Source organism: Balaenoptera acutorostrata, chromosome 9 (genome assembly GCF_949987535.1).
Source record: "Balaenoptera acutorostrata chromosome 9, mBalAcu1.1, whole genome shotgun sequence".
Lineage (NCBI taxonomy): Eukaryota > Metazoa > Chordata > Mammalia > Artiodactyla > Balaenopteridae > Balaenoptera > Balaenoptera acutorostrata.
This window is the reverse complement of record NC_080072.1, coordinates 24,030,352-24,055,845: the sequence shown is the minus strand read 5'-3', so window position 1 is coordinate 24,055,845 and position 25,494 is coordinate 24,030,352. Positions and strand designations below refer to the sequence as shown.

General features: G+C 42.6%; 1 protein-coding gene across 4 annotated transcripts in view; it reads left to right on the top strand.

Annotated features, from left to right (window-relative positions):
* LDLRAD3 (low density lipoprotein receptor class A domain containing 3) overlaps positions 1 to 25,494 on the top strand; it is a 255,355-nt gene that overhangs the window by 108,818 nt on the left and 121,043 nt on the right. For all 4 annotated transcript variants that reach the window (XM_057552877.1, XM_007181082.2, XM_057552878.1 and 1 more), the window contains one exon: positions 5,678 to 5,803. In XM_057552877.1, coding sequence (XP_057408860.1) covers positions 5,678 to 5,803 — 126 coding nt within the window. The remainder of the gene's footprint in view (positions 1 to 5,677; positions 5,804 to 25,494) is intronic.

The following is a 25,494-nucleotide window of genomic DNA, read 5'->3' as shown; positions in this document are numbered from 1 at the left end:
CGGGCACACACCGGCAGGATCCTGGAGCAGGAATCGGAGGCGACCAGAAGGTGGAGGTCGTGACTGTGGCTCCTTTGGGCCATCCCAGAGGTCTGGAAGAGAGACCCTGGATCCCTGCGGTGGTGGCTGGAGCTGCTGCTGCAGCGTGAGAGATGCTGCAGGTCTGATGACCTGAGTTTCTGGCTGTCCTGGCTGAGCAGGGAGGCTCTGGCATTCAGACTCTGTCCAGCTCTTTCGTGTCATCACTATGGGAGAGTCTGGACCAGCAGCTGTCGACGGCAGACCTGCGCTGCGGTATCTGTCATCCTCCAGGCCCAGTGGGCAGCCCTGCGCCCTGCCTGAGCAGATTGGGAGGTACAGGCGTGCTGCCTGGTGAAGAGCATTTCTGTCCAAGGCTTGGGAAGTTCTGGCCATGCAGACGGTGGGGTCTGAGCCTTTTCCTTGGGGTCTCTCTTGAATCTGGTCCCTGATGAGGGGTTTGGCGGGATGTGACCCTATAGCACCCCACCTAAAGCATAGGTGTAGTTGAAAGAGGGTAGACGCAGGGGCATGAGGACTGGATTGCAGACCAGTCTGATCCTAAATTAACTAAGTGACTTTGGGCAAGTCCCAAATTACCTCCTCGGGCCTCAGTTTTTTCATCTGTGAGTCATGAGACTCAGTTATTGAGTGAAGCCGTGTGGACTACCTGCTGGGCCCCAGATGTTATGCATAGGAAGATGGGGTCTTTGTTATGAGGGCATCACAACCTGGTGACACGGGAACATGTCTCGGTTCCCCTCTCGTTCTGACGTGAGCCCCAAATGCTGCTCTGAGGGCTTTGGCCTTGCTGCGTTTTTGTTTAGGGCGATAATGAGTAGAGGTTATTGCAGATGTATGTCCTTGCTGGTTAAAAAAAAAAAAAAAAAAAATCGACAATTGTGTTAGTCCTTCCTCCACTCCCATCTAGTTTTAAAAAATGTTTTATTTTACTGATCCGTGAAATCCAGAACTGTGGCATTCAGGCTCTAAAAGGAAGGGGAGGGCTCAGGTCAGGAAATAAACCAACCCCCAGGAGAGCCCTGAGCCCTGTCTTGCTGCTGGTGAAAGCTGCTGCTTTGAAAAGTTCACGGAGCAGGTCCTTGAAGAGTGGTGGATTCAAGTGCTCAGTGGGACGGAGTCGCCCTGCCTGCCTTTGTCAGGGCAGTTTTAGACTCAGTTGGTCTTCTACTTCTGCCGGGGGCTGCTGAGTTTCATGCTGAAATCTCCCCTTCGTGGAAATCGGGGCGGGCTGGGGACAATCCGGACTTTGTCCGGGAACCCCCCGGGGCCCACGGGGGCTCGTGCAGGCAGGGAGCTGCTGCCAGCGGTGGGCTTCTCTCTGAGCCTCTGCCAGGCGCTCAGCAGGCCGTCTGTGATCTGCCTCACCGTTGCCTGAGCAGGTGTCTGCTGGTGCAGATGTAAATCATAACAGGACAGGCTCCCTGACAGAGACGGCAGCTGAGCATTGCTGGCAAGGCAGGGAGTCTCGTTAGTGATTCCTGAAGACGCTGCAGGGCCAAGGCCAAAGAGCTGGTCAAGTGAATGGTAGCTAATGCGTTTATAATTACTCTTATTCTCTTTTCTCTTTCTTTGTCTCATAAAGTCCAGTCCTTGGAGCTGGGCTGGGCCTTAGAAGTGTCTAAGGGGGCAGTAGAGTAGGTGAGTCAAGAAGTAAAGTTTGAGCCTTGACTCTGTTTATCAGCTGTGTCAGGCGCCTTCACTTCTGGACCTGTTATCTTTTCTGTAAGATGGGTTTTTGTGAGGAGGAAATGAGATGATATCTGTAAAATAGAGCACAACGCTCAGCCCATACTAAGCATTCAGTAAATGCTAGCTGTGATTACCCAGCCCCACTCTCTCCTTTTATGGGCTCATTTGTATATTTGGCAGTATTGATTAGGTACCATGGTAGGCACTGTACAGTTGCAGCTCCTTCAAGAATGGTGAATGAAAGTATTCAAGTGAGTGTGTGTGCACCAAAGCTCAGCACAAAGCCAGTGACATCTATCCTATGAAGGAAAAGAAAGAAACAGAGGAAGGACTAGAGCGCCTGAGGGTAGGGAGCAGGGTTTCTACTGCAGACAGTGCACTGCTTAAGGAGACCTCAATAAAGTAGAGGAGTGAGCCATGCCGACCTCTGGGAGAAAGACAGTCCAAGCAGAGGGAACCACAGGCTGCCAAGGTCCTGAGGCAGGACTGTGCCTGATGGGCTTGAGGAGGAGCTGGGAGGCCAGTGTTAGCCAGAGCACGGAGAGTAGGTAGGCATGAAATTAGAGGGGGTCCCCCGGAGTGGCACGATGCTGTGATGGCGGCTGTGGGCTTTTCTAAAGCGTTGGGAGGGCAGAGACGTTTTGAATGGAGGAGTGACGTGTTGAGTTTACAGGGAAACGCTCTCAGGTTAGATGTCAAAGCCTATAGGTAGCTTTTCTGCCCTGATCCCTGGAAGGGTGATGGGAGCAAGGATGCCCGATCCTCTAATTTGAGCATCCGTCATTGGATCTGACCTGTGACAGTTATTGCCATGGCGTCTGCTTACTGGGGACTTTCTATTTCCCACGTGTCTTCTGTGTTTATTAATTGGACTTCTTCTCCCTCATTTATGTATTTATTCAACAATTATGGGTCCAACAGATCTCTGGGTTACAATCCAATACTATTGTTGTTCGTTTTGTTGCTCAAATTGTTCTAGCTTTGGCCATTGAGAGCTCCTGCAGGTTGACTCCTGTGTCCTTTGGACATGCCTTCATCGTATTTTAAGCACTTCTTCACTTTCTGGCAACACAAGACGCTCCAGGTTCATCTTGTATTTTCCCCCAGGAATGAACCACTTCTCCAGGGAGCCCTGGTTCTCTTTTTTGGATCATAGAATTTAGAAACAAAGATCTAGGTGCTGGCTATGCTTATTGCTGTTGGGGTGTACTGCTTCTAGTCTTTCTTAGCTGATGAGCTAGGAGATATATGTACGTACACTAACCCATGCACACACACAGATCTATATTTCTATCTATCTGTCTATCGATCTATCTATCCATCCATCCATCTATCCATCGATCTGTCTTTACAAACCTTGAGTTCATATTGATGCCTTCAATTCCAGTCCAAAGCCTCGGGGTTCATTTTAGTCTTCTCACTCTCTTTATTTGTAATTTCTTCCTCTGATAGTGAGAAACCTTGCTCTTATTATCTGTAATATACTTACCTATTTGTTCAACCCTAGTACTACACAAAAGGCAGTTTCAGAATTGCTGATTCATACCCCTGTGAGAAACAAATATAACTAGAGTACTTGTGAACAGTTCTTTTTTTCTTTAGCCTTATAGAATCCAGGCAAAATAATGTTTACCAGAGTTACGTAGGCTACTTCTTTTCTTCCCCACCTCCTTCAGTGTGCTGCTGTTATTCATCTGTAATATAGTTATGTTCATTTGTTGCTGTTTATATTTCATTCTGAGCCCTGCCCCCAACACACACATGCACACACACATGCACACGCACATGTGCTTGATTTTAATTGTTTACATTTTGGGTATGTGAAATATTATCATGGTTCTATGAGTCAGAGCTATACAAATAGACTCAGAGAAGTGTGCACCCTTCTCATTCCTGCTACCTTGTTCCATTCTCATTTCCCTATTCTTTCCAACATTTTCTCACCCACCCCCTGTAGGTAACCAGTCTCTTTGGTTTCTGGTTTATCCTTCCTATATTTCTTTCGCATAGATGAGCCAATACATGTATGTTTTCTTAGATTCCCTTCTTTCGCTATATGGAGGGGTAAAGTACTGTAGATACTCTTCTGCACTTTGCTTTTTTCACTTAACAGTATGTCCTGGAGATCACTTCCTATCAGTTCATAGAGATCTTCCATAATGAGCTTTTTAAACTTGGGTAATCAGAAAAAGAAATTTAGCAGCCCAAGGATCAATTTTCAAGTTCTATAAGCCTAGTGATGTGATGATGATGATGATGAATAGCATATGTTTTACCATTAATTGAGCATCTACTGTATGCCACGCTCTGTGCCAAGCATTTTATATAGATTATCACACTGAATCCTTCCCCGGGCCATATGAGATAGATATTACCTCCAGTTTACCAATGAGGAAACTGAGGCTCAGTCGTATTTAGAAACTTGCCCAAGGTCATAAAGATTAGAGCCACAATTTGAACACAGAACACTCTCTCCCAAGTTTGTGCTTTGTGAAGAGCACACCAGCACCATTAGAGTATTTTCAGGTTAAAACAAAGCCATGTGGGTTTTTAAAATCTAGCCACGTCCCAGGCTTAAAATCCCTGTTGATAGTGTACCAGCTATTGCCAAAGTTGGCATGTTATACTGATGGCGAGAATATGAAGGTAATTTACTGCCTGTTCGTTCCAAAGAAATAGCCCTTCCTTCTTGAGGACCATGGGTCCTGCCTCTAAGACAGGAGACAAAAGGGATGCTAGGTGGGGCCTGCTACCTGGGATATAGTAATAGATCCCATCACACCTTATAATCACAAGCCAGAGCAGCCAGCACCATTAACAGGAAAGTACGTTACCCCACAGGGCTATTTGATTAGCAGGACACTCAATCAAGCTTGAGTTATAGCAGTTTCTGTTAAAACTGTTTGTATAGCAGGAGTGGAAGAAGGGTTTCTTTGAGCAGGAGTCTGGCTTCTGTTGTGAGAAGTGACAGCTGCTGGCAGAGAGGCAGCACAGTTGAGTTGGATGAGGCTGTGGCTTCTGGACTCTGAGTACTGGGGGCCTCACCCCAGCACCATGTTTTCTAGCCGTGTGACCCTGGGCAAGTCACTTTACCTCTTCAGAGCATTTCTGTGAAATGAGGATAAGAACCACACCCGTCTTTATCAGGGGTTCCCAAGACCACCCTCAGTTTCAGTGATTTACTAGAAGGAATCGTAGAACTCAGCATACAGTCATACCCACAGCTATGACTGATTACAGTGAAAGGATACAAAGCAAAACCAACAAAGGGAAAAGGTGAAGGAGTGAAGTCAGAGGAGAACAAGCCCAGGCTTCCAGAGTCCTTGCCCAGTGCAGTCACACAGGAGGCACTTCATTCCCCCAGCAACAAGTGTGACATAACGTGTGAAATGCTTTCTCCCAGGGAAGCTCGTTAGAGGCTCAGTGCCCAGGGTTTTTACTGAGAGCTGGTCATGCAGGCACCCTCTGCCCAACATGCACCCAAACCCCAAACTCCCAGAAGAAAGGCAGGTGTTCAGCATAAATGCACTGTTTGCATGAATAGTTTAGGCACAGTGAGCCGTCCTCAGGAGAGAATGATGCGAACCTTCCCGACATCCAATTTCCCAGATGCCAGCCAAGCGAGGGCCAACTTTGCAAGCAAGCCTTTCTAAGGATGGCAGCCTCAGGCCTCTTGAGCCCTGCTGGTGTGGAGGCTGGGCACCGAGGTCCTATTTGGGACCTTGGTGGCAGTGGATGAGCCACTCCCTTCCTGGAGGATGACACACGTGGGCTTCTAGTCTGGCTGGGTGTTGGAGGTGGGTGCTGGTGGTAAGAAACTTTGGGGACTTCAAGGTAGATGTAAAAGGCCCCAGTTGCACACTCTGAGTTAGCGGGATGGGTAGGTGGTGGTCAGAAAACTTATCCTCCTGACGTCTCATTGTTTGTCTCGCTTGTCCTCCTGCAGCCAAGGCTAAATCGAAATGCGGCCCGACCTTCTTCCCCTGTGCCAGCGGCATCCACTGCATTATTGGCCGCTTCCGGTGTAACGGGTTTGAGGATTGTCCCGACGGCAGCGACGAAGAGAACTGCAGTAAGTGCTGGGGCCTGCGTACCACGCTCCCCTGTTCATTCCCACCGGTGGGCCTTCCATCCTGGCCGCTCTCATCTGTGTGCTTCTCACACCCACAGGCTTGGGCCTTTTCTCTCGTTACCTGGAATCTATTTGTTACCGCTTATTTCTTGTGTGATTGTGTAGATGCTCAGCTACCATTTATCAGGACCTCTGCTAAGTACACTGGGCCTGGGGCATACTTTGTTTTCAGTTCTGATGATGGCTCTGCAAATGTAAGTGTGTTATCCCCATCAACACATAAGGACTTGAAGTACGAGAGGTCAGTGGACTCATCCAGAGTCACATAGCTTATCAGTTGCAGATCCAGTTCTAGGTTCATTCAGATGCTCATCTGATTGACCCTGCCACTCAGCACCCCATGTTTAGGTGCTTGCTTTCCTTCTCATTTTGAATTCTTTAAAAAAATATGTTTATATATTAATTATATACATACTATAAGAATATGCTCTTGAAAGTTGCCATATGATCCAACAATCCCACTCCTGGGCATATATCCAGAGAAACCTCTAATTCGAAAAGATACATGCATCCCAGTGTTCATAGCAGCACTATTTATAATAGCCAGGGCATGGAAGCAACCTAAATGTCCATTGACAGATGAATGAATAAAGAAGATGTGGTACATATAAACAATGGAATATTACTCAGCCATTAAAAAGAATGCAATAATGTCATTTGCAGCAACATGGATGGACCTGGAGATTATCACACTAAGTGACGTAAGTCAGACAGAGAAAGACAAATATCATATGATATCACTTATTTGTGGAATCTAAAATATGACACAAGTGAACTTATTTACAAAACAGAAATGGACTCACAGACATAGAAAACCAATTTATGGTTACCAAAGGGAAAAAGGGGTAGAGGGAGGAGTAAATTAGGAGTATGGGATAAACAGATACAAACTACTAGATATAAAAAAAATAAACAACAAGATCCTAGTGGATAGCACAGGGAACTATATTCAATATCTTGTAATAAACCATAATGGAAAAGAATATGAAAAAGAAAATATATGTGTGTGTATAACTGTGAATCCCTTTACTATACCTATGAAACTAACACAACATTGTAAATCAACTATACATCAATGTTTAAAAAAGAATATGCTCGAGCACTGCGAGTAGCATGAGGGGCGGAGCCTCGGGAGCTCCAGGATCATGATGAGTTGCAGCTGGGATAAGGGAGGATGGTGGCGTCGGCTGCTTCTTCTAGACGCTAAGGAATGCAGCTGGACCTGGATCCAAAACAGGCTCTCCATATCAACCAGGCACAGAGGATAACACCTGGCTGGAGGACTGAGTGGAGTGCAGAAGGCCGGCCACTCTGTGCCTTTGGATTGGAGAATTTAACCCATTTACATGTAAGCCATGTGGCTGACCGGGTCTTGGTGCTCCAGCCGGATGTCAGGCCTGAGCCTCTGAGGTGGGAAAGCCGAGTTCAGGACACTGGACCGCCAGAGACTTCCTAGCCTCACGTAATATCAATTGGTGAGAGCTCTCCCAGAGATCTCCATCTCAACGCTAAGACCCAGCTCCACTCAACAACCAGCAAGCTCCAGTGCTGGACAACCCATGTGAAACAATTAGCAAGACAGGAACACAACCCCACCCATTAGCAGAGAGGCTGCCTAAAATCATAAGTTCACAGACACCTGAAAACATACCACTGGACGCGGTCCAGCCCACCACAAAGACAAGATCCAGCCTCATCCACCAGAACACAGGCACCAGTCCCCTCCACCCAGAAGCCTACACAACCCACTGAACCAACTGGGGGCAGACACCAAAAACAACAGGAACTACGAACCTGCAACCTGTGAAAAGGAGACCCCAAACACAGTAGTTTAAGCAAAATGAGAAGACAGAGAAATATGCAGCAGATGAAGGAGCAAGGTAAAAACATAAACAAACACCAGACCAAACAAATGAAGAGGAAATAGGCAGTCTACCTGAAAAAGGATTCAGAGTAATGATAGTAAAGATGATCCAAAATCTTGGAAATAGAATGGAGAAAATACAAGAAACGTTTAACAAGGACATAGAAGAACTAAAGAGCAAACAAACAATGATGAGCAACACAATAAATGAAATTAAAAATTCTCTAGAAGGAATCAATAGCAGAATAACTGAGGCAGAAGAACAGATAAGTGACCTGGAAGATAAAATAGTGGAAATAACTACCGCAGAGGAGAATAAAGAAAAAAGAATGAAAAGAATTGAGGACAGTCTCAGAGACCTCTGGGGCAACATTCAATGCACCAACATTTGAATTATAGGGGTCCCAGAAGAAGAAGAGAAAAAGAAAGGACTGAGAAAATATTTGAAGAGATTATAGTCGAAAATTTCCCTAATATAGGAAAGGAAATAGTCAATCAAGTCCTGGAAGCACAGAGTCCCATACAGGATAAATCCAAGGAGAAACACACCAACACACATATTACTCAAACTATCAAAAATTAAATACAAAGAAAAAATATTAAAAGCAGCAAGGGAAAGGCAACAAATAACATACAAGGGAATCCCCATAAGGTTAACAGTTGATCTTTCAGTAGAAACTCTGCAAGCCAGAAGGGAGTGGCAGGACATATTGAAAGTGATGAAAGGGAAAAACCTACAATGAAGATAACCCAGCAAGGATCTCATTCAGAGTCTATGGAGAAATTAAAACCTTTACAGACAAGCAAATCTAAGAGAATTCAGCACCACCAAACCAGCTTTACAACAAATGCTAAAGGAACTTCTCTAGGCAGGAAACACAAGAGAAGGAAAAGACCTACAATAACAAACCCAAAACAGTTAAGAAAATGGTAATAGGAACACACATATCGATAATTACCTTAAATGTAAATGGATTAAATGCTCCAACCAAAAGACATAGCCTGGCTGAATGGATACAAAAACAAGACCCGTATGTATGCTGTCTACAAGAGACCAACTTCAGACCAAGGGACACATACAGACTGAAAGTGAGGGGATGGAATAAGATATTCCATGCAAATGGAAATCAAAAGAAAGCTGGAGTAGCAATTCTCATATTAGACAAAATAGACTTTAAAATAAAGACGATTACAAGAGACAAAGAAGGACACTACATAATGATCAGGGGATCAATCCAAGAAGAAGATATAACAACTGTAAACATTTATGCACGCAACATAGGAGCACCTCAATACATAAGGCAAATTCTAACAACCGTAAAAGGGGTAATCGACAGTAACACAATCATAGTAGGGGACTTTAACACCCCACTTTCACCAATGGACAGATCATCCAAAATGAAAATAAATAAGGAAACACAAGCTTTAAATGATACATTAAACAAGATGTACTTAATTGATATTTATAGGACATTCCATCCAAAAACAATAGAATACACTTTCTTCTCAAGTGCTCGTGGAACATTCTCCAGGATAGATCATATCTTGGTTCACAAATCAAGCCTTGACAAATTTAAGAAAATTGAAATCATATCATGTATCTTTTCCGACCACAACGCTATGAGACTAGATATCAATTACAGGAGAAAACTGTAAAAAATACAAACACATGGAGGCTAAACAATACACTAATTAATAACCAAGAGATCACTGAAGAAATCAAAGAGGAAATCAAAAAATTCCTAGAAACAAATGACAGTGGAAACATGATGACCCAAAACCTATGGGATGCAGCAAAACCAGTTCTAAGAGGTAAGTTTATAGCAATACAATCCTACCTCAAGAAACAAGAAACATCTCAAATAAACAACCTAATCTTACACCTAAAGCAATTAGAGAAAGAAGAACAAAAAAACCCCCAAAGTTAGCAGAAGGAAAGAACTCATAAAGATCAGATCAGAAATAAATGAAAAAGAAATGAAGGAAACAATAGCAAAGATCAATAAAACTAAAAGCTGGTTCTTTGAGAAGATAAACAAAATTGATAAAACATTAGTCAGACTCATCAAGCAAAAGAGGGAGAAGACTCAAATCAACAGAATTAGAAAAGAAAAAGGAGAAGTAACAACTGACACTGCAGAAATACAAAGGATCATGAGAGATTACTACAAGCAACTCTATGCCAATAAAATGGACAACCTGGAAGAAATGGACAAATTCTTAGAAAAGCACAACCTTCCGAAACTGAATCAGGAAGAAATAGAAAATATAAACAGACCAATCACAAGCACTGAAATTGAGACTGTGATTAAAAATCTTCCAACAAACAAAAGCCCAGGACCAGATGGCTTCACAGGTAAATTCTATCAAACATTTAGAGAAGAGCTAACACCTATCCTTCTCAAACTCTTCCAAAATATAGCAGAGGAACGAACACTCCCAAACTCATTCTATGAGGCCACCATCACCCTGATACCAAAACCAGACAAAGATGTCACAAAAAAAGAAAACTACGGGCCAATATCACTGATGAACATAGATGCAAAAATCCTCAACAAAATACTAGCGAACAAAATCCAAGAGCACATGAAAAGGACCATACACCATGATCAAGTGGGGTTTATCCCAGGAATGCAAGGATTCTTCAATATATGCAAATCAATCAATGTGATACACCATATTAAGAAATTGAATGATGAAAACCATATGGTAATCTTAATAGATGCAGGAAGAGCTTTCGACAAAATTCAACATCCATTTATGATAAAACCCTACAGAAAGTAGGCATAGAGGGAACTTACCTCAACATAATAAAGGCCATATATGACAAACCCACAGCCAACATTGTTCTCAATGGTGAAAAACTGAAACCGTTTCCACTAAGATCAGGAACAAGACAAGGTTGCCCACTCTCACCACTGTTATTCAACATAGTTTTGGAAGTTTTAGCCACAGCAATCAGAGGAGAAAAAGAAATAAAAGGAATCCAAATCGGAAAAGAAGTAAAACTGTCACTGTTTGAAGATGGCATGATACTATACATAGAGGATCCTAAAGATGCTACCAGAAAACTACCAGAGCTAATCAATGAATTCGGTAAAGTAGCAGGATACAAAATTAATGCACAGAAATCTCTTGCATTCTTATACACTAATGATGAAAAATCTGAAAGAGAAATTAAGGAAAGACTCCCATTTACCATCGCAACAAAAAGAATAAAATACCAGAAATAAACCTACCTAAGGAGACAAAAGACCTGTATGCAGACAACTACAGGACACTGATGAAAGAAATTAAAGATGATACAAACTGATGGAGAGACATACCACGTTCTTGAATTCGAAGAATCAACATTGTGAAAATGACTCTACTACCCAAAGCAATCTACAGATTCAATGCAATCCCTATCAAACTACCAATGTCATTTTTCACAGAACTAGAACAAAAAATTTCACAATTTGTATGGAAACACAAGACCCTGAATAGCCAAAAGCAATTTTGAGGAAGAAAAACAGAGCTGGAGGAATCAGACTCCCTGACTTCAGACTATACTATAAAGCTATAGTAATCAAGACAGTATGGTACTGGCACAAAAACAGAAATACAGATCAATGGAACAGGATAGAAAGCCCAGAGATAAACCCACGCACATATGGTCACCTTATCTTTGATAAAGGAGGCAAGAATATCCATTGGAGAAAAGACAGCTTCTTCAAAAAGTGGTACTGGGAAAACTGGACAGCTATATGTAAAAGAATGAAATTAGAACACTCCCTAACATCATACACAAAAAATAAACTCAAAATGGATTAAAGACCTAAATGTAAGGTCCGACACTATAAAACTCTTAGAGGAAAGCATAGGCAGAGCACTCTATGACATAGATCACAGCAAGATCCTTTTTGACCCACCTCCTAGAGAAATGGAAATAAAAACAAAAATAAACAAATGGGACCTAACAAACCTTAAAAGCTTTTGCACAGCAATGGAAACCATAAACAAGACGAAAAGACAACTGTCAGAATGGGAGAAAATATCTGCAAACGAAACAACTGACAAAGGATTAATCTCCAAAATATACAAGCAGCTCATACAGCTCAATATGAAAAAAACAAACAACCCAATCCAAAAATGGGCAGACCTAAATAGACATTTCTCCAAAGAAGGTATACAGATTGTCAACAAACACATGAAAAGATGCTCAACATCACTAATCATTAGAGAAATGCAAATCAAAACCACAATGAGGTATCACCTCACTCCAGTCAGAATGGCCATCATCAAAAAATCTACAAACAATAAATGCTGGAGAGGGTGTGGAGAAAAGGGAACCCTCTCACACTGTTGGTGGGAATGTAAATTGATACAGCCACTATGGAGAACAGTATGGAGGTTCCTTAAAAACTAAAAATAGAACTACCATACAACCCAGCAATTCCACTACTGGGCATATACCCTGAGAAAACCATAATTCAAAAAGTCATGTACCATAATGTTCATTGCAGCACTATTTACAATAGGCAGGATATGGAAGCAACCTAAGTGTCCAATGACAGATGAATGTATAAAGACAAAGTGGCACATATACACAATGGAATATTACTCAGCCATGAAAAGAAATGAAATTGAGTTATTTGTAGTGAGGTGGATGGACCTAGAGTCTGTCATACAGAGTGAAGTAAGTCAGAAAGATAAAAAACAAATACCGTATGCTAACACATGTATATGGAATCTAAAAAAAAAAAAAAAGGTTCTGAAGAACTTAGGGGCAGGACAGGAATAAAGACGCAGATGTAGAGAATGGACTTGAGGACATGGGGTGGGGGGGAAGCTGGGATGAAGTGAGAGAGTGGCATGGACATATATACACTACCAAATGTAAAATAGATAGCTAGTGGGAAGCAGCCGCATAGCACAAGGAGATCAGCTCTGTGCTTTGTGACCACGTAGAAGGGTGGGATAGGGAGGTTGGGAGGGAGACGCAAGAGGGAGGGAATATGGGGATATATGTATATGTATAGCTGATTCACCTTGTTATACAGCAGAAACTAACACAACATTGTAAAGCAATTATACTCCAATAAAGATGTTAAAAAAAGAAAAAAGAATATGCTCCTGGAAAACAATCCAAACAGTATAGAAAGGTAAAGTGTTCCTTGACTTGTGACCGCCTGATTCCTTTTACCTGGTATATAATATTCCATGGTATCAATACACAGACAGACAGACACACACACACACCTCCTCTTGTTCTCTCTACCCCACCTGCCTCTTAGCAGTCTTGGTGTTGAAGCTCACCTCACTACTCCTTGGCCTGGATATACTGGTCCCTTCTTTGTCAGCATCTCTGTGTCCAAATCCACACTCAGCAACTTCAGTGACCTTCAGGTGTCCCTTTCCCGCCTTTCACACTGTTCCAGCTCCCCCAGCAATTTGCTTTGTACCTGCTTCTGGTTCCTCTGGTCACTGCTCAGTTTATTCTTTTTCTTTGCCCCTTCAGTGTTTAGACTGCTGGAGCCTTTCTAACTGTAGTTGGCTCTTGACAAATTTACACATTTACCTTCTGCACTTATATATTTTAATAACCCTTTTGTCTTCTGATTGTTGTAAAGAATTGCAAAATATAGAAAAGTATAAAGAGGAAAGCAAAAATGCCTAGAAGGCAATGCTGTTAATATGTGGGTTATTTTGTGATAGTCATCCCCACTACCCTATCTATCTACCTACCTATCATCTATCTTCTCTAATATGCTTAATTGAGATGTCCTCTTTATTGTGACCATTTTCTCATGTTATTAATTTTTTTCAAAACATAAGTTTTAATGACTTCAGGGATTGTTTTGATAAACTGATTTTCCCTTACCCTGTTGGTTCTATTTTAAGTCCTTGAGGAGGAGAGTGACTATCTCCTATGTTCTTTTATGTCTTTCCAGGGAACAATCATTGCTGTACTGTCCCAAGAGGGACACAGAGAGTTTATAACTCTCTTGTGTGCATTCTCCTGTTGCCTTATTTCATCTTCTGGGTCTCAAATGGCAGAGATATGGCAGAGCTGCTAGATTGCTGAATGGTTAGTAAGTAGAGTGGCTGAACCCCAGCTTAGCGAGGAGGGTGCATATCACTAACAGGGTAGGGGCCTGACTGAGCAAAATGAGTCTGGAGCTGGGGTCTGGCCTCAGATTTGTGTTCTGCCCTAGGGAAGCACCAGTTGGGCTTCTTACATAATCTCCTTGCACAGTGGTTTTCTCTAGAATGGAGGTACTGACAGCCTGCTTTCCAGGTTTGTTGTGAGGGTTAGATGAGATAATATCTGAAGAGTGCTTAGTGTGGTACTAAGTACTGTCCATGGGGATCTTATCACGGAAGGGGGGAATTTTATATATATCATCATACATATGTACTAGAGAGTAATTCAATGGCAATAAAAGCAAGTGTGATGCATTACAGTATGTACATTCTAAATGATTGTGTCATCCTGTGTACTCTTTGCCATAATTAAAAACCCTGTATGATTAAATGTTTGGATATTGATCTTTAATTGTCTAAATGAGTAAATTATATTCATTCTAAATTAAGCCAATGAGGATTAAGCCAGCATTTTCCTCTGGCATATCTGCCATTTGAAAAGAGTGGTTCTAACTCACTGTTCTGAAAACTGGTAAATAAAAGGAAAGAATCAAGAATTTATCCTCCCTTTCATATATGAATTACACTTCTGAGTAATTAAATAGCTGACTTAGGAAAGTTCTTTTCTATTGAAGAATACCAGCTAATAGAAGAATGAGAGAATTAGAGTATGTCTATTTTATAACCCCTAATGAAGAAATGGATCATCAAATGGCTGCTAAAACCATTAGATGAAAAATTGAAAGGAAGCTTTATAATGTATGGATCAGGCAGAAAAGTCCCGAAACGGGCAGTCAATCTTCTCACAGACGACTTTGAATCAGTATTGCATCACTTCAAGTGGATTGTAGAAACCTTATCACTCTATGGATCTCTTTGTATTATAGTTGTCTTAAATAGTACATCTTCATGCTTTAAAAATCCCAAAAGACAATGTTTTAATGTTTGCTTTAACTTTTCAAGTATGTTTAAAAGAACTCCAGAGGAGAAGAATCGTCTATTATATTTTACCCAGATATTTACCATTTTGGTTGCTCTTCCTTCATTCCTGATGTTCCAGGTTTTTTTTCTGGTATCATTTTCCTTCTGTCTGAAGAACTTCCTTTAGCGATTCTTCTAAAGCAGGTCTGCTGGCAACAAATTCTCTTAATTTTCCTTCATCTGAGAATGTCTTTATTCCACCTGCTTTCCTAAAGGATATTTTTACTGCATATAGAATTCTGGGGTGGCAGTTCTTTTCTTTAAAGCACTTTAAAAATGTTGTGCCACTTCCCCTGGCTTCTCTTGTTTCCAGTGAGAAATTTGCAGCTATTTTAAACTGTTTTCCCTTAGAGAATACACCACTTTTCTCTGGCTGCTTTGAAGATTTTTTTTGTTTTGTTTTTAGTTTTTACCACTTAGATGACAATGTGTCTTAGGTGACAGTGTGTCTGGGTACGTGGATTTCTTTGTTTATCCTGTTTAGGGTTCTCTTTGAATCTGTAGGGTTTTGTCTTTTGCCGTACTTAGTACATTTTCAACTATTCTCTCTCTCTTTTTTAAAATTGAAATATAGTTGATTTACAATCAATCCTCTTTCTCTTTTTCTTGTGGGATTCTGATAACAATTTTAGGTCCCTGAAACTCTGTTCATTTTTTAATCAATCTTTTTTCTTTTTATTATCCAGATTGGATAATTTCTATTACTCTTTTGTCAGGTTTACTTTTTCCTCTGTCATCTCCAATCTACTTTCGAGCCCATACAATGTGGCTCTTTTTTACTTTGGTTACTATATTTTTCAGTTCTGAAATTTCCTTTTGATTCTTCTTTACATCCTGTGTTCCTTTGCTGAGACTTTCTATTTTCCATTTGTTTCGAGAGTGTTTGTGATTGCTTGTTAGTATTTGTATAATCACTGCTTTAAAGTCTTTGTCACAAAATTCCAACATCTGCCTTATCTTGCTGTTGGTGTCTGTTGATTATCCTTTCCCATGAGAGTTGAGATTTTCCTGTTTTTTCATATGACAAGTAATTTTGGATTATAGTTTGATTATTTTGATTACTATGTATGACACTTTGGGTTTTGTTTAAATCCCACAGAGAAGGCTTATATTTTTGTTTTAGTGGACAAATGACCCTGTTGGGTCAGACCACAAGTTCCTAACAGCCCTCTGGAGGGGCAATAAAGCCCTCAGTGGGCTGGAGTCGCAGTTGTTTTTAGACTACTTTTGCAGTGCCACTTGGACCTGTTCTGTGTCTGCACCTCCCAGTGGCCAGTCTGGGACCTGGGCAGTGGTCTATGTGTTTAGTTCTTACCATCTTTGGTGTGCTGATTAGGACCAGATCCATGCATGTGCATCTTGGGAATCAGCCTCGGAGTTCAAAAACAACTTTATGAAGTTGATTTCCCAAGTTCCTCCCTCTCCGTGATCTCTCTGATATTTGCCAGTTTCCTGGGAGTCTGAGAGGGGAAAAAGATGGTAAACTTAGCACCATTTCAGTGCTAGTTCAAATCTTGGTCTTCTTCCACAGTTGGTCTGCTCCAATTTACTTTTCAGAATCTAAAAATAGCTGTTACATGTATTCTGTCCAGGTTTTCTTTAGCTGCACTCAGTGGGAGAGCCAGGGTGTGGTGTGATTGCTGCATCTGACCTGGAATTGGATCCTACCACACGTCAGTTTGAGCATCACAAGAAAAGAGACAACCAGATACCTTCTGGTTGTCTACCTTCTGGTTGTCTGCCTTCTGATACAACCCAAAAGGAACACACATCACCACTCTATGGTATTTCTGCCCCCAAACATCCAACCTGAATCTGATTGAGCCTCTTAGTCTGTCTTAGTCAATTCAGGCTGCTATAATAAAATACCATACACTGGGTGGCATACGCAACAGAAACTTACTTCTCACAGATCTGGAAGTCCAGGATCAGAGTACCAGCATGGTCGGGTTGGTGGTGTGGACCCTCTCTCTGGTCATAACCTCACATGGCCTTCCTTGGTGTGTGCACACAGAGAGAGAAATCCTCCTCCTCATCTTATAAGGGCGCTTATCCCATCATGAGAACATCACCCTCATGACCTCATCTAACCCTAAGCACCTCCCAAAGACCCCACCTCCTAATTCCATCCATTAGGGGTTAGGGTTTCCACATATGAATTTGGGGGGAACACGAACATGCAGTTCTTAACACTAACCACTAGTTTACAGGAAATTCAGGGACAGAGGAACATGTTAGTGACCCCATGGTTAGATAAACTGCCAGATCCAGATTGTGGAATATTCTCCACCACTCAGTTTCAGCCACAAATAAATTCTAAGAAAAAAAATTAGAAGTGGGAGCCTACAAATTCAAAGAGACTGAGAGACAAGCCAACCAAATGTAATATGTGGACCTTGTTTCAACCCTGGTTTAAGGATGGCATTCTGTTTATTATTTTTAAAAAGTCCTTATCTTTGAGAAACATATACCGGAGTATATGAAAGTGAAATTACATGGTATCTAGGATGTGCTTCAAGCCTTTCCTCTGGGGTGGGGTAGGGGTGGGGGGGTGGATAGTGGGTGAGGTAGGACTGAAACAGATTTGTCAGCATATTGGTAATTTTTTTTCATTTTAATTATGGGTTTATTGCTTAGACACTGGAAAATAAATTATTTTGTTTCTTTTTTTAATTTAAGTATAGTTGATTTACATTGTTGTGTTAGTTACTGCTGAACAGCAAAGTGATTCATTATACATATATATACATTCTTTTTTTTAAAATATTCTTTTCTATTATGGTTTATCATAGGATATTGAATATAGTTCCCTGTGCTATACAGTTGGACCTTGTTGTTTATCCATTCCATATATAAACGCTTACATCTGCTAACCCCGACCTCCCACTCCATCCCTCCCCCAACCCCCTCCCCCTTGGCAACCACAAGTCTGGTCTCTATGTCCGTAGTTCTGTTTCTGTTTCATAGATAGGTTCATTTGTGTCATATTTTTAGATTCCACATATAAGTGATACCATATGGTATTTGTCTTTCTCTTTCTGACTCACTTCACTTAGTATGATAATCTCTAGTTGCATCCGTGTTGCTGCAAATGACATTATTTCATTCTTTTTATGGCTGAGTAGTATTCCATTGTATACAGGTACCACATCTTCTTTATCCATTTATCTGTCGATGGACATTTAGGTTATTTCTATGTCTTGGCTATTGTGAATAGTGCTGCTATGAACATAGGAGTGCATGTATCTTTTTGAATTATAGTTTTGTCTGGATACATACCCAGGAGTGGGGTTGCTGGATCATATGGTAATTGTATTCTTAGTTTTCTGAGGAACCTCCACACTGTCTTGTACAGTGACTGTACCAACTTACATTCCCACCAACAGTGTAGGAGCGTTCTCTTTTCTCCACACCCTCTCCAGCATTTGTTGTTTGTAGACTTTTTAATGACGGCCATTCTGACTGGTGTGAGGTGGTACCTCCTTGTAGTTTTGATTTGCATTTCTCTAACAGTTAGCGATGTTCAGCATCTTTTCATGTGCCTCTTGGCCATCTGTATGTCTTCTTTGGAGAAATATCTATTTAAGTCTTCTGCCCATTTTTGGATTGTAATGGTAATTATTAAAGCCAGGTGATCGAAACACAGGGGTTCCCTATGCCAGTCTCTATTTTTGTATGTAACTGGAATTTTCCATAATAAAATGGTAAAAAGAAATAAAAGATAAAGGAGCAGTTTTGTTGGGCGATGTCTTGACTTCAGCAAATAACTGGAGAGTCATATTTTTAAAGAACTTTATTTCTGTGGACGTGTTTTCCACTGTTTGCATTCATTTTGCAGGAGGAAGGATAAGCAAGGACCAGTGTTTCCTTCTAGAGGATCACAGTGCTGAGATTTTGCCCTTTCGCTTCCTTCCTTTCTCCTTTTGGCCTCTTTGGCCTCTTCCTCCTGACTTGGGCTCAGACATCCTTGGCTGGAGGTGAAGCCCTGGACGGGCTGGCAGCACAGCTCTCCCCATGTCCTCCGTCAGGGAGGACAAGGACTCCTTCCAGGAACTGAGATATGGCAGAGTGGTCTGGGTGACCACGGTGGAAAATTCTTTCAAGTGGGATCTTCTGCTGCTGTTTTCAACATAGTTGTGCTCAGAAAACCTGCTGTGTACTGGACTGTGTTTCTCCCACTGCTGATGAATTCTTGCCTGTCCCCCTAAAGAGCTGAATTGCTCAGCCAGTGTGTCTATATTTTGTAATCACGGAGCCCCTTGGTGCTTGTGTATTTCTGTAGCTTTAGTCATGTCACCCCAGATTAGATTCCACATGTCTTCTTCACCGCTCAGCAGATCCATGAGTGGAAGCCTCAGGGAGCTGTGCCTCACGTCGGAGGGGCTGGGTGAGCAGAGGAGCGGGAGGGTGCTTACACCCTATGCTTCTAAGCTCCATCAGCAAGGTCCCCTTAAAGGCTCCTGTATGACCTGCTTCCTTAGAGAGTTGTTCCTGGTCTGCCGAGCCTGGGCTGGTCATTCTGTGTATTGGCACACCATCTTGGGCCTCCTCCAAACAAATGTCAGCTAATCAGAGGCCTGCCCTGAACACCCTGCACAGATAACTCCTCTCCTCTCCAGTCTCCCACTCTGTCTCCTTCCCCTGATTCACTCTTCTCCTCTGCACTTACCACCACTTTTTGTTTGTTTTCTGCCTTCTCTGCTACACCGTGATGGCCATGAGATGGTATTGTTGCATGGTTCACAGCTGTACTCCCAGTGCCAAGTGTATGGTCTGGCTCAGCCTTAGCACGGGATAAATGCATGTGGAATAAATTACACTTCTCATGCTTTATCTTCAGTGCACATTGACCTGCCTGTCTCCCCACTAGAGTGTAAGCTCTTTAAGAACAGACTGGGTTTTCTTTTATCCCCAGTGCCTAGTAGAGTGCTTCATTTACAGGCAATACTAAATATCTGTGGAATGAGTGGATCAAGCAACTAATCAAACAGAGGGTTAAAGAAGAAGACAGACGGTCAGGATATATTCTCAACATGGGGATGTCTTGGCCCTCTCCTTTGGTTTCAGATGTACACCCAGAGGGCACATTTAGGCTGCACATTGTTCATTCACCCCAGCTCCTACCTTCTTTCCGACTCTCATTCTCTTTCTACAGTTTCTGTGCCAGACACCCTGCAAGATGCTGCAGGGGATAAAGAGATGGGTCAGATGCAGGACCCTGGCAATGTTGAGGGGATATAGAGATGGGTCAGATGCAGGACCCTGGCAATGTTGAGGTGATCCTCAAGCAAGGGAGACAGAAAGAGTCATACCCAAATAAATACAATATGGGTTGACAGTGGAGAGTGCTGTGGGAACCACTGATGGGAGAGATTATGTCCCTCTGGGCTCATCAGTGGGAGTTGTTGAAGGAGATGCACCTAGGAAGATGGGTACCATTTAAAAGTTGGCAGTACGGTTCCATGGAGTCTTTTAGGCTAAGGGCTCAGCAGGGAGGTATGCAGACTGCGCAGAGCATAAGAAGCCACTTGGCTGACAATGACTGAGTACTTACTAGGTATATGGCCCATTTCTATATGCTTTACACGTGTGATATTTTAGGCTGATAACATTATGACTCCCTTTTTGTAGACGGCTGCACATGGCCCTGATCTGTCTCGGGGGCCAAGGGCTGCTGGGAGAGGTCCTGTGGGGTGGACTCTGAAAGGAAGGCAAGAACTTGCAGCTGGCCGCAGACAAGCCACCTCTTCTTTGAAGGTCCGGGCTGCCAGCATTTTCCAGGCCACAAAGGAGCAGTGCTTGTTAATGGGTCGGATGATTTGCAGAGAGGCTTGGGGCCAGGCATCCTCCATCCTGGAACGGAGGAAGTCTCGGAGCAGCTCCATCTCCCCCAGTTGCCTGGTTCCCAGGGAAACGGGGGCTGGGAAGACAAGATCCCCACGGAGACCATGAGGTTGGGATGCTCGGCGAGGAAGTGGGCGGGCAGCACCGCGGGATGGGGCGCAGATGGGGGATGTGGGGGCTGGTGGCCAGGAGGTCCTCATTGATGTGTTTTGTCAAGAACCCTTTGAGGTGGGAGAGGGGCCGACTTCACAGACTTGAAATGGATTAAAGGCGACATTTCCTACGTCCCGCTGGAGACAGATTGCTTCATTTCCTGTCTTGAAGCCGGTCAGTTGCTTTTGGATGACTGCAGTGGGCCCTGGGTCCTTTCCTTCAGATGTGGTTGAGGTGAATGCCACCAGTTTAATTAACCACTGAGCTTAACCTTCTCACTCCTCCCTCCCCTTGGCAGGGAGAGACAACTTCTCTTTCCTGAGTACTGTGGGCTGGGAAACAGATTCTTAGATCTCTGTGTTTGTGGTGGCAATAATAGCTGGGGAACTTTGGAGTCACGGTTGAATTTTTGAAGCTAACTCTGCGGACAGTTTTCCATCCTTACTGAAATAAATACTATAAAATGCAATGTTCCTCTTCCTAGTTAAGTGTAAAATAATACATTTTTTCAGTGACTGGGAAACCTCAGGAAGGACAAAGAAAACATACATATGGAGCACATTAAATATTGCTAGAAGATGCAGAGATATAACATCCCAAAGCAGGAAGCGTTTCGTGGGCGGTTTATGGGCCGCCTGTTGATGAGTTATGTTTCAGGGTCCTGGGTGAGGATCCACGGCATCACAGAAACCCCTAAGACTTGACTTCTGTGCCCCCCCAGAGCCTATAGGGTTGGTCCACCATACATGCACCCTGAAATCTGGCTTAAGCCTGGTAAATGCTGCAGAGGTCCTGGAAGAAATACAGTGAAACTTGAGCTGTCTGGGGTCTTTGGGGAGATTTTACTCTGGGTAAGTGAGTGTGCCTCTGACGGGGATCTCCTCTTGGCTTCCTCAGTGTCTACCTCTGTTGGTGATGGTGCAGGGCCGTTCTTAGGAATGTTAGTTTTTAAAATTATTTATTTATTTATTTATTTATTTATGGCTGTGTTGGGTCTTCGTTTCTGTGCGAGGGCTTTCTCTAGTTGTGGCAAGCGGGGGCCACTCTTCATCGCGGTGCGCGGGCCTCTCACTATCGCGGCCTCTCTTGTTGCGGAGGCTCCAGACGCGCAGGCTCAGTAGTTGTGGCTCACGGGCCCAGTTGCTCCGCGGCACGTGGGATCTTCCCAGACCAGGGCTCGAACCCGTGTCCCCTGCATTGGCAGGCGGATTCTCAACCACTGCGCCACCAGGGAAGCCCAGGAATGTTAGTTTTTAGACTGGGCTGTAATACAGGGTTGCCTTTGGCTCCTTTTAGAACTTTCTGGTCCCTTTTGAAGCTATCTTAGGCTGCTCTGCTTTTGGAATTCTTCAGGTGGCTTTTTATAGCTTTGTGGTCCCCTCCCATGGTTGTCAACTTTTATTTCTTGCTGGCAGTTTGTCTGCAGGTTGGCAACGGCGTCCTCTCTCCCTTCTAATTTGCCGTGTCCTTGGGAACTGGAACACAAACCTTGTTGGAATTTACATAACCGGAGAATCAACAGACCTGGGGGAGGGGAAGGCTGGAGGGCCCTTCCTGAGGACACCCCCAGCACTTAAAGGACACCAACATCCTGAAGTGTGTTTTGATGGTTCGGAGGCCTTTTTCTGGCTTGCTGCTGGGTTTGGGGAGGTTCCTCTAGCATCCTCTGCCTCTGTTTCTCTGCCCTGCTTTGGGGTTGGGGGGACATAGTGTTTTATGAGGAGCCCTTGACAAGGAGGAATCCCAGGTGTGTCTGTTTACCAGCGTGTACCTGTGTTCTCTGAGCAACAGGGCACCTAAGTGTGAAAGATACTGAAGACAGGGGTTTGTGAGCCAGAGAGAATTTTGTGGGAAAAGAGAAAAGGAAAAGGAAAGTGAGTGATCACTGAGACATCTCTGCCAGACTAGACTCTTAGAAACTTTTAGTGGAGTCTTTCCAACATACTGAAAAGGAAAAATAAAATAAAATGAACACCTGTGTTTCCCAACAGCCTGTTTTAAAAATCATATTACCTATAGTTATGGTTAAATTATTATAACTATATTAACAGTAGTTAATAATACTATATTATATTATAATAATAATACATTATAATATTATAACTATATTAACTATGGTTAATAATACCATATTATGTATTTGAAAGTTGCTAAGAGAGTAGATCCTAAAAGTTTTCATCACAAAAGAGATTTTGTAACTATGTGTGGTGATGGGTGTTGACTTATTGTGGTGATCATTTTGCAGTATATACGTATATCAAATCATTCTGTTGTACACGTGAAACTAATATAATATTATTATATGTCAATTATATCTCAGTGAAAAAAGTCATATTACCATATTGCCTTATTTGCTTCAGATTTTTAAAATAATAAAGTGTTCCCAAATATTATAAGTCTACAGTACACCCCTTTCTGACCCTATCCTTCTCCCTTCTCTCCAGAGGCATCCATTGTCCTGAACTTAAGGTTGTTTCTTCCAATGCAAGTATATATTTTTGTATCTTCAATAATTGATGGTATTCTTTTGCATGGGTAACTTCATCTAATTGGTACGACACTATACATATTCTTCTGTAACTTTTATTCTTATATAACTTGCATATATCTTCTATAACTTCGCCCCCTCTATTGTATTTGTGAGATTGATCCATCTTGATTCTGGTTCATTCTTTTTTTTTGATTTTGTATTTTTTTTTTTTACTGAAGTATAGTTGATTTACAGTGTTAATTTCTGCTGTACAGCAAAGTGACTCAGTTATCTACATATATACATTCTTCTTTATATTCTTTTCCATTATGTTTTGTTTTATCCCAGGATATTGAATATAGTTCCCTGTGCTATACAGTAGGACCTTATTGTTTATTGGTTCATTCATTTTTCACTGCTGTTCAGCGAGGGTTGGCAAACGATAACCCCTGGGCCAAATTGGCCTACACCCTGTTTTGAAAGTTACTTACTTTAAACGTATTTACTACTTGTAAATCAAGTTTTATTGGAGCACAGCCCTGCCCTTCGTTTATGAATTGTCCATGGCCGCTTTGTACTACAATGGCAAAGTTGAGTAGTTAAGACACAGTGCAAGACCCAAACATTAGCAAAGCCTAGAGTATTTACTATCTGGCCCTGTACAGAAAAAGCTAGCCATCCCCTCCTGTAGAATTCTAACAGTGTAGCACATGGTATTAATTCTCCTGTGGGTGAACATTTGGGTCATTTCTAATATTTTTATTTTACAAACAGTGCTTCAGCACACATTTTTGTTTGTTCAGGATTCTCCCCTGAGTGTGTAGCTGGAAGTGAAATGACTGGGCCATGGGGCATATGCCCCTTAAATATCACCAGGTATCACTACATTGGTCTCCAAGGTGGATCTACCAATTTGCACTCCCACGAGTAGTCTCTGAGACTTCCTCTCCCTCCCCATCCTGGCCAGCAACCTGGGATTTTAAGACCTTAAGTTTGGCGAGTCTGCTGCGGTTAAAGTGCTGCTTCATTACTGGCCATAGTCAACATCTTTTCAAGTTGTTGTTGAGCGTTTGCCATTGCTCTGATGGGAATTGCCCTGTCATGTCCTTTGCCTGTTTTCCTGTTGAGTTGTTTGTCTTTTTTCTTTTGAGTTGTGAGAGTTCCTTCTGTATTCTGGTCCTAGTCCTTTTGATTATATGCATTAAAACCAAATATATGTATTCATTCTATGCACTGAAACTGGTTTTCAGTCCCTGTGGATTCTTTATCAGTAGAGCTGTGTCTTAAGATATAGTCAGTCTTAATTCATTTGAAGATATGTGTGATCTGGATATACACATACATACATATATACACATATATGTGGTATGCGTGTATATACACATGTGCACACACACACACATATGTGACTTCTTTTCCTTGGGAAAGTTTGTGAGGTTGAAAGGGTCTAAGGCTGAAGAGAAGTCAGTAGATGCCATTGCGTCTGCAGGGTTAGTTCAGCACCGCCTTCCCTACTGGGGCGGTTCACATAAGTTTGCAGCAGCCCCATCTTGGAGCAATTCAGGTGCCTTTCCAAGGCTGTCCATTCGAGTGAGCTGATCGTTGCTGACGCTTTGGCTGTGTAGATGTGACCCACAAGGTCCCAGGGAAGCCAGAGGCCACCGTGGTGGGATGCTGAAGGGTTTGGAGGGCTGCCTTGGACAGAAACCAAATGTGACTTATGGTTTCGGGTTTCCCCATTTTGGTTTTGGCTGAAGTCAGACCTTGGTTTCAGCATGATCAAGTGGAACCATTCTCTGGCCCACAGCGATTTAAATAATTAAAACTTCCATTTTCAGGCCAGACTCCTTTTGCTTACCTTCACACTGGTCCATCATCTTCAGAACTAAGGGCACTGGCTTCCCCATCCCTCTACCTCCTCTGACCTTTCAAATCAAACTTTCTGAGTTGAACAGTTAAAAAATAAAAAACTCCACAGCCCTTTGGGTTTCCAGGGCCCTGTGAAGTCTGCAGCTATGATCTCTGTGCATCTTAACAATCGCTCCATGAGGCATATGGGGAAGATAAATTACAACTGCCATCCTGCTGGTGAGGACCATCCAGAGATGCCGGCACTGACTTGTTCCTGATCCCGTCTTCAGTGCTGGCTGTGCCGTCCCGCTCTGGTGCTCTTCGTACCACGTATAATGCAGA